We start from the raw sequence: 10,061 nt of genomic DNA, 5'->3' as shown, positions 1-10,061 counted from the left end.
AGAGTTTTTATTTCATATTCAGCTAACAAACAGCAATCTGAAATCATGTTGATTTTTTGTTTGTAGCCATTGGATTTGCTGGAGCTTGTTCTCATCCCACTTTGGAGGTAAATATTTCTGCAGTGTCCTTTCCTTTCCCCAAAGTCAAGATGGATGGTTACTATGCAGTGAGGTCTACAATCTGGGAAAGTAATTGATTAGCAAAGTATAGAACAGGATGTCTTATGACAGCATCAAGTACAACTGTGGGAATGGTGGGGGAAATATACACCCTATGATAATAATGGAAAGTCAGCCTGTGCTAAGCAAAAGCCTAGCAAAGGCATTAAGATCTGAAATTCAATAACCTCGCTGGGGATAAATGTGTTTTATAGGAGGGCACAGCAATATGATGGTGAGATGAGGACGATGATACACACACAGGTTGCAATCTAGCGACCACAGCCCTGGTTGGTAATTCCACTTTTGGGATGCCTTACAATTTTCTGGGAGACCTTCTGTGTGTCTCTGTGCTTTGGGTTCTGCCTGTGTGATAGAAGCCTGGCTTGTGGCCACTGCCCTCAGGGAAAGGAGTCTCCTCCTTTAGACACTACATTCTACCAATCTGAGGGAGCTCAGTGCCTATGGGATTGCTACAAGAAAGTTTTAAAGATCAGTGGGATGAAGCCATACCATGAGATATCTGACTAGGACAAATGCATAATGGGTGTCTTGTCAGGAGGAATACTGAGGGAGAATAAATGGAAACTAAGCCCTGAGGTCAATTCTTCAACATTAAATTGTTATATTCTCAGGCTGGGCGTGGTGGCCCAAGCCTATAATCCCAGCACTTTGGGAGGCTGAGGTGAGAAGATTGCCTGAGTCCAGGGGTTTGAGACCAACCCAGGCAACTTGGTGAGACCTCATCTCTACACTAAATCAAAAAATTAGCTGGGCATGGTAGCGCACACCTGTAGTTCCAGATACTTGGAAGGTTGAGGTGGAAGGATCACCGGAGCCCAGCAGGTCGAGGCTGCAGTGGCCATGAGTGTGCCACTGCACTCCAGCCTGGGCAACAGAGTAAGACTCCAATTCAAAAAAAAAAAGTTATATTCTCAACTTATTCTTCCTCTGGGGGACTTGGAATAAAGAGTCTGACCTTGATGGCCTGTCTCTTCTTTGTTCCCCAATAGGTCAGCAAGTGGGTGGTGGGGTCTCTGGAAGAGCAAAGTGCACAGAACAGTATCTGAGAGGCACATGACCTAGGTATTTTACTTTAGTTGTATTTCCTGAAGGCAGCCACTTTGTTTGCATTACCTGGTATTACCCAAGCTGGTTCTAAGCAGCCCTGGGGTTCCAGAAGCTGTCTTGAAAGCTCACTCAGAATCCACTGCATGGTTGAAGGCATGCTCAGAGTGCCTCTTTTTTGTGGACACCAAACACAGGTACACAAGAAACAACAGACACAGCAAGATTGCTGCTATGAAGAAGGCGAGGATGCCCACGAAGACAGGTGGCTCTATAGGCAGGCGGATCAGAGGGCTTTCAGCTGGGATCTGGTTGGTCAGGCTGAGCATGTAGCCCAGAGACCAGGCTATGCTGCTGTTCCCCACCTGCAGAGTGGAGGAAGGAGATGGCTTAGTTATTAGGGCAAGGCTCCAGGCTGCAATTACATACTCCAGGCACACTACTATCAATCTCACAAAGTTCCCACTGGAACTGTGTCCCAAGGAGGTCAAATGACTTGCCCAAGTTCTGACATTGCACTGTGCCCAGAAAGGCTCAGGGCAGGGGTTTCACCTCTAACACTACAGAGAAAGCAGTCAAAAGAGCAAATCCTCACAAGCTTGTCACAGTCAAGCGAGAAGAAGGCAGAGTTACTAACAGTGAAAGCATTCTTGTTGTCCAAGGGCACAGGAGTACTTGTGGCTAGAGAAAAGGGGTAATGAGTGGTTTACAGGATCTGTTTCTAATGACAGAGGCTCAGTCCAAAGGGAAAGCAGATGTTGTCAATTTCTGGTAGTTCCATCCATTTCTGCTATACACATTTTTAGGCTGTTTTATTAGGTGTTTAAGCGTTTCAAATGTGCAATCTTCACAGTGAATTGAACTTTTTGTCATAGTATTGTAACCCTGTCTATCTTGAATGGAACTCTCTGTCTTAAAGACTATTTTGTCAGATATTAGTTACACCAGCTTCTTTTGGTACCGTTTGACTGATAATTAAAAAAAAACCAAAAAACTTTCAATCTTGTCCTTAAGCTTGAAGCATAAGTGCTTCTCTTATAAATGGCATCTACTTGATTTTTAAAAATCCAATCTGGCAATTAATATCTTAACTGGTAAGTTTAGTCCATTTATGATTATTGTGATTATTGATATATTTGGATTTCTATCTAATGTGCTTTTAATTTTTCAATGAGTGCTATTTTTCTATATATTTTTCTCTTTTTCTGCCTTAAAAATGATATCAGTATGTTCCCTTTGACAAGATGAGAATTTTAGGTTGCTTGTATGTCCCTGTTTCCTGTGACCCCCTACCATATCCCTACCATCTTGGATATTTTCTATACTTGGCTTCTATTAATGGATTTTTGTCTTTTACTTTTTTTTAGTGTTAATTTTCTATTTTATTTTTAATATATATTTTAAGCCATAACACAGTGTATTCTTACTTCCTATATTTTTGTAACATCTCCTGGATTTACTTCTCTCCTTATTTGATTACTTTTTCCAAAATCATTTTCTTTTTTTTGAGTCAGAGTCTCACTCTGTTGCCCAGACTGGAGTGCAGTGGCACGCTCCCGGCCACCGCAGCCTCGACCTTGCTGGGTTCCGACAATCCCTCCACCTCAGCCTTTCAAGTAGCTGGAACTACAGGTGCATGCTACCAAGCCTGGCTAATTTTTTGATTTATTGTAGAGATGGGGTCTTACCAAGTTGCCCAGGTGAGGCTCAGGCAATCCACTCAACTCAGCCTCCCAAAATGTGGGATTACAGGCTAAGCCACCGAGCCCGGCCCAAAATCATTTTCAATGTAAGTCTTTGTGTGGCAAATCTTCTGAAGTCTTATTACACCCCCACATTTAAATACTAAGTTGGCTGGACATAAAATTCTTTATTATTAAAGGAAAGAAACTTTAAACCTAGAATATTATACCAATCTAAATTGGTATTCAATGGAAAATCATTCTCCATTCTTATAATGTACTTTACTGGTAATTAGATTTATTAGACGCCAAGCTTAGAGAGTACATGCCACTAGCAGTCCTTATGTCTCCAGGCATTCTTATTTTTTGTACATGATTCAATCTTATTTATGTAAGAGTAGACAGTCACAGGCCTAATACAGGATATTGATTGGTTTAATCTAATTATTGCTGAAGCTGGTTTGAACAGACTGACTCCAGACACCCTCCAGGTTCCTCCGGAACCTGGGGAACATAGCACTGGCTGAGCATATAAGCAAGGCTGAGTCTTGCCTGAAAACAAGATCTGGAGGCCCCTTCACCTGTCACCTAGTGAAGCTGTGAATCTAAAGCTTCTGAAGCTTTGGACCATACTGGTCACTGAAAAAATCATATATATAATATTTATATATACACACATATGCACATATGTGTTTATTTATAGATATAGATATTTATAGATTCAGTATATAAAACACTAAGCTAAAAAGAATCTCCCCATTTTTTAGGTCTTTGCCAGTAAATACAGTGACCTCAGACTCATTCAAAGAGAAAATTCTTATTTTTTTGAGTTGGAGTCTCACCTATCACCCAGGCTGGAATGCAGTGGCATGGTCACAGCCACTGCAGTCTCGACCTGCTGGGCTCAGGAGATCCTTCAGCCTTCCAAGTAGCTAGAATTATAGGCATGCACCACCATCCCCAGTTAATTAAAAAAAAATTTATTGTAGAGAAAAGGTCTTGCCAAGTTGCCCAGGCTGGTCTTGAATCCCTGGGCTGAGGCAATCCTCTTGCTTCCACCTCCCAGAATGCTAGGATTATAGGCGTGAGCCACTGCACCCAGTCAGAAAATTCTTATTTAATGCTAATGCAAATCTCTCATGCTCTAAAGCCTATATCTTTACACATCTGTGTAAAATGGAGAAGAATTAGTAACTATCTTCTTACAAAAATTAAAACACATTTGAAGTTTCTTCTTAGGAAGAAAAGTTGCAGATCCTTAACCTATTTATTTATTAATTCAACAAACATTTGTTAAGTACCTACTAGGTTCTAGCCTTTGTGCTGAATGCTGATAATATGAAGATTCCAAGACAGGTGCCTGCCTTTGAGGATCTTTCAATTCACTGGCCCTTGTTTTCCAGTTCTTTCTGCATCTAAAATAGTCTCTTGTGAGCAACTTCCCTAAGTTCTCCATGTTCTCATCTCCTGGAAAGTTCACAAGCGATTAGTCTGACCAGCTTTCACCCAGCAATACCCTTTTACTTTTTGTATTTCTTTCACACACATATATAAATCCTTTCTTTTGGGAGGGAGAGGAGAAAACAATTTGTGCTTTGACTTACTTCTTTTTTAAAATGTATTTGAGGCCAGGTCTCCTCTGTGAATTTGTATCCGTTCACAAACAAGTGGTAGATATAGTTGGCTGAGAAGCAATAGGAGCGGGCATACACCTCATCAAATTTGGGGAGCAGAAGTGGGAGCTGAAAGGAGGTTTAATAGATCTGAGAGGCAGGGAAGGCAGGTATGTTTTAAAACGAACACCTTAGGTTAGAGTAATATTTTAAAGAATCGTATCACCCTGGATTTCATAATTAAAATGACTATATAACACAATTATGTAATATCCTAATAAAAATATCCCTATAGAATAATCACAAAATAATAATAATCTGTAAACACACTGAGCGTTTGTTATGTGTCAAACATTGTTCCAACTAACCACTGTGCATGTGGTTATAACATTAATCAACACCGTAGGTGTGTGGTGGATTTTCTTAGTACCCCCATTTTATAGATGTGGTAGAAGTAGAAGAGCATAGAGGCCAAGTTCAGAATATAAACACACAAAATACACTCTGTTTTCCTTTTTGTGTGTTGACATCGATTCTTTCACTTTAAACACTGACCTTACTCCAATTCTGTGAGCAGAAATTCCAGGCGCTTGAGTTGAAGGTGTCTAGGGCAAAGCTCCCTGAAAGATTTAAAGCACTGGCTGTATAGTAGAATCCTGCAAAAGCCTGTAAGTAAGTAGTACAGAAGGAAATTAGTTCTCAGGGTGGTTATAATTGGGAGGTTTCAAGGTGAGGAGTAAGAAAGTGGATAACAGGTCAGTAGAACAGAAAGGCTAGACATAAATATTCAATGTGGGGAAGAATGGAATCTTTCAGTGGCTTTTGCTCTTACCACAAATGGCCCTTTAACCTTTGGCTGATAAACCCCATCAAAGGAACAGGTTTCTCGATCATGGCAAGCTCTGAAGTCAAATATGGAAGCCACTTTCTCCCTACATAGTGATGAGTCCCCAGTTCCCTCAAAAGCGATGATGTCATCAGGGTTATAACTTGTAGGCCTCTGGTCCACTGTGCACAGACTGTCAAATACATGGCCCATGGTGAAGTTGGTGCTATAATTCCGAGGGTAACAGGGGTTGGTGAAATGAGTTTTGGTGGGAGAATTCTGTAGGTATAAGAGTGAGGTGTTAGAAATCACTGTTTTGAGGAGGACCAAGTATTTCCCTTTTGCAAATTCTCACTATCACTATCGTAAGGTTTCTTCAATGCCGGGAGAGAAACTGAAAAAATACCATTCTGCATCAGCATATACTTGATCTAGATAACTCAAGGAGTGAGAAAGGGGTGGGAGGTGGGGGAGAGGGAGAGAGAGAGAGAGAGAGAGAGAGAGAGAGACACAAACAGACAGGTACCCTGTACCAGACACAGTGCGAAGCTCTCTTTTACATTATCTGATTATCTCATTCAGCACTGTAAAGCAGGTTTTATGAACTCCTTTTTGGTGAGAAAACAGGTATCTTTTGATTAATGCATCATTCTGAATAGAATATTTTCTAGCCATCTAGTAAAATAATCCAAGTACAAATAAACATTTTGAAAATGAAGTCTCCCTCTCACCTACTTCCAGTCACCAGACCTCTCTCTGGAAACCATCATTATTGCTGTTTGTGTGTGTGTGTGTGTGTGTGTGTGTGTGTGTGTGTGTGTGTGTGAATCCTTCCAGAGATCTTGTATACACGTGCAAATATTTCTTTTCCTTCTTTTCTTTTTTAAAGTCATAAATGGTAGCACTTATGAAGGGGGACCCCCACAAAACCAGTGTAAATAGTATTTATTCCTTCATGTTTCAACTTCAGTCACATGCAAAGTCCTCTCCATTTGATGCACTATGCCTACTGAGACACTTTTTGCACTGCTCAAAACAGTTTTTGAACTTGTCAATTTTTATGTCATTTAGTGGTTCTGCTGTTTTTTGTTTCACCTCTTCCACACTGGGAAAATGTTTCCTTTGAAGGGCTTTTTAATCCAGAAAAACACAATAAAAGTCACTCAGGGTGAAACTAGATGAATAAGAAAGTTGGGGTATGGGGGTCATGCCATTTTGAGCCAAAAATCGCTGAACACTCAGCAAGGTGTGGGTAGGTGCACTCGTAAATCACCCATCATGAAATGGGCAAACACATTGAAAGAATCTCCAAAAAATGCACTGAAACTGAATGCAGCCTCTCACAACAGCACTAGCTGGTATACGGATGCCAATGGGTTCCTAAAACACTTACCTAGTAGGGAAAACCTGTACAGGGGGCCAACATTCCAATAGATAATTTTATTTTTGGGGGTCCCCTCTCACATTTATCTCGCTCTGCTTTTTGCTTTTCTCATTTAAAATATTAAAAATATCTTTCCATTCATTGTACTTTTATAATGGTCTCTTCCTTTGAGTAGCTGCATAGTATTCCACTGGACAAATAAAACATGATTTATTCAAGGAATACCCTCTAGATGAACACCAAGGTGGTTTCCAATCATTTTGCCATTACAAACAACGATCCTTGGCACATATAAATCTTTTTTATTTGTGTGTTTCTGCCCTCTGTGAAGATTCTAGAAGTCACATATAAATCCTTGATCCATTTATAATTTATTTGATATAAAGCTGAGGCAGGGACCTAGCTTTTCTTTATGTAGAGGACTGTCCAATCAATCTACTATCACAAAATTATCTCTTTATCTTATGCTAAAGTCCTAAATGCATTTGGTTCTATATGAACTTTCTTTCCTAAGGAATTAGATTTGAATTCTTAAATTTCAAAGCCACTAAGTCATATTGCTTCCCCTACAGTAAAATCTTGACTCAGACGTTTAGCCTTACTTTTTCACTTTGTTGATGATAAAATTGATGTACACATAAAAAATAATGCAGTTGTTTAACAAAAGTAAGTGGCAGGATTCTGCACAGAATCCCATAAAAGTTCAATGCTCATCAAATATAACTCACATGAGTGTCTTCCAGAAATATATTATTATTATTATTTGGTAGAAATGGGATCTCACTATGTTGTCCAGGCTGATCTGAAACTTTTGGCCTCAAGTGATTCTCCCACCTCAGCCTCCCAAAGTGTGAAATTACAGGTGTGAGCTACCATGCCTGGCTCCGAAAGATATTTATATAACTGAGGAGGAGGTGAACAGGCTTCTTTCTGCTTCGATGATGTTAAAAAAAAAAATCTATGATTTTCAAAAATTGTTATATCTGATTTGTAGCATATTATATTTAGGTCACTCTATGGCTGAAATATTGTTCGAAGGAAAAAAATAAAATCAACCAACTAGTTAAATAGTATCTATCTCTAAATCTGTTATATACTTTTAAAATGATTAAAATAGTATAAATCATTTCTGGCTTGGCCCAGAGAAGAAGCAAGATAATATTAATTATTTCTGTCTTGGCACATAGAAAAAGCTTAGTAAATACGAGTTTTCTTCTATCTTTTGTGTTTGAATTTTTGTTATGGCATTCTTTAAATACAATTTGCCAATGGGTCGAGTACAGGCATTCAACATTCAATAATCTTCACTAATCTTGAACCCTAAGTGAACTTGGTGTTTGCAGAGCATTATCATGAAACAGTCAGCCAAGGGGCTTGAGAGAGAAAAGCACCTCTAGAAATTGACAGCATAATCTGATCTTAGAATAAAACTGGTCAAAATTGGAAGTAAAAAAAACAGTGATAGAAACTATTCTCAATAGTGATAGAAAGTTTTAAAAATATACACAAAACACACAAAAATGTATTTAACAACAAAGGTACAGGATCAATGACGAAAACTATATATTTTATTGAAGGATACAAGCCAAGAACAAAATAAATGAAAATGTATTTTATTATTCTGGATAGAGATTCTTAATGAGCCAATTTATACCAAATTAATATATGACTCAATGCAATTGAAATCACAATCTCAATGAAAAACTTTTTGTTACTTCCTACTTAAAATGATTTTAAAGTTCAAAACAAATGCCTGAGAGTAGAAACATAGACTATTGCAAATAGAACAACATGATATTGATTGAAGAGTAGAAAAATGAATGTTTAGGATGGAACAGAAAACCCAGCAACAGATCCTCATTATTTATTATTGGAACACCTTGGAATCCCCAAAGTTTCAAGATTTCAAAAAGTCATCACATTAGTGGTAATCTGAATCACTTTCATTTTGATGAAAGACTGCTTATCTATCTACTTAAATTAAAAAAATACACAAATCCTTTGACTCTATCCTACAGAAGTAAAACCACCTCATTCATAAGGCTATATGTGTAAAAAGTTGTATGATATTATTGTTATAGCAACAAAACAGGACATAGCTTGGTCAGCAGGGGACTTGTTGACACATTACAGGATATTAAACAGTAAAGAAAATAAGTTAATATATTGACTGCAGTGTGGAACAGCAACATATCAAACTGTGATCAGTGATGGCGTTCAGTAAATGGGATTGGAGGGAGGTTTTATCATGTTTACTTTAACGCCCTTTTGTATGGTTTGAAATTTTTACAGTAAGAATGTACTTTATTTTATAATAAAATTACCAATATGTTTTTTCTTTTAAAATTAAGGTGCTGCACGTATGTTTATCACAGTATTGTTCACAGTAGCAAGAACAAGGAACCAACTGTGCTGTCCATCTAAAGAGGACTGGATTAAAAAAATGTGGCACATATACACAATGGAATATTATGCAACCATAAAGAAGAACAAAATCATCAATTTCACAGCAACCTGGATTGAGTTAGAGTCTATAATACTGAGTGATCTTTCACAGAAACAAAGAACTGAGTATCACATGTTCTCACTCATAAGCGGACCTTGAACAATTATCGTAATACTATAAGAGAAGGATTAGCAATAGTGGGAAACTGCCGAGAGGGGGGCAGGGAGGCGGGATTGGGAGTATTGGGAATCTGCCTGGGGAAGGGGGACACCCCTCATCAACAAGGGTACCTGCATAATGATCATTTGTATACTGAACCCTGAATTTTACCCCACATCTTTAAAATAAAAAAATTTAAAACAATAAAAAAATAAATTATGGTGCTGTGTGGTTATTAAAAAATCATAATTTCAAAGGATATTAACAACACAGGAAATTGCTCACGATATAGTTAAGCAAAATAAAAGCCTGATATAAAACTATATATACCACATGAAGCCAAGTTTGTAAATACACATTTATGGATGAAAAAAACTGGAAGAAAATACAACAATATATTAATAATGATTAATTCAGTTTTTAAAAAATCCTTTATACTTTTTTGGTGTGAATCTTCTACATGTTTTGCACTGAGCACGTATTACTTTAAAAACAGAAGAAACAGAAAATAAAGTGAATGCACTTTCCTAATGTCTAACATGCTACCAGGTGAAAACTTGAGGCCTAAGGCGACTGGGGACGTGTTAATAAGAAAATAATTTGCAAAGTACATATCCAGGTATCATTCTCACCACACTGTATAGTTCTTTTTTTTTTTTTTTTTGAGTTGGAGTCTCACTCTGTCACCCAGTTGCCGCTCCTGGTCACTGCAGGCTCGACCTGG

At 38.2% G+C, this 10,061-nt stretch overlaps 1 protein-coding gene across 1 annotated transcript in view; it reads right to left on the bottom strand.

Moving 5' to 3' along the window:
- Positions 1-1,226: 1,226 nt before the first annotated feature.
- The window catches only part of ENTPD3 (ectonucleoside triphosphate diphosphohydrolase 3), a 39,366-nt gene continuing 30,531 nt past the window's right edge, over positions 1,227-10,061 (bottom strand). The window contains exons 8-11 of the mRNA XM_008053872.1: positions 5,355-5,627; positions 5,078-5,188; positions 4,514-4,651; positions 1,227-1,592 (exon numbers count right to left, since the gene is read on the bottom strand). Coding sequence (XP_008052063.1) covers positions 1,356-1,592; positions 4,514-4,651; positions 5,078-5,188; positions 5,355-5,627 — 759 coding nt within the window. The 3' untranslated portion in view covers positions 1,227-1,355. The remainder of the gene's footprint in view (positions 1,593-4,513; positions 4,652-5,077; positions 5,189-5,354; positions 5,628-10,061) is intronic.

This window comes from Carlito syrichta, unplaced genomic scaffold, assembly GCF_000164805.1.
Source record: "Carlito syrichta isolate Samal-C Ts95f unplaced genomic scaffold, Tarsius_syrichta-2.0.1 Scaffold288790, whole genome shotgun sequence".
Lineage (NCBI taxonomy): Eukaryota > Metazoa > Chordata > Mammalia > Primates > Tarsiidae > Carlito > Carlito syrichta.
This window is presented reverse-complemented; position numbering and strand designations above follow the sequence as displayed.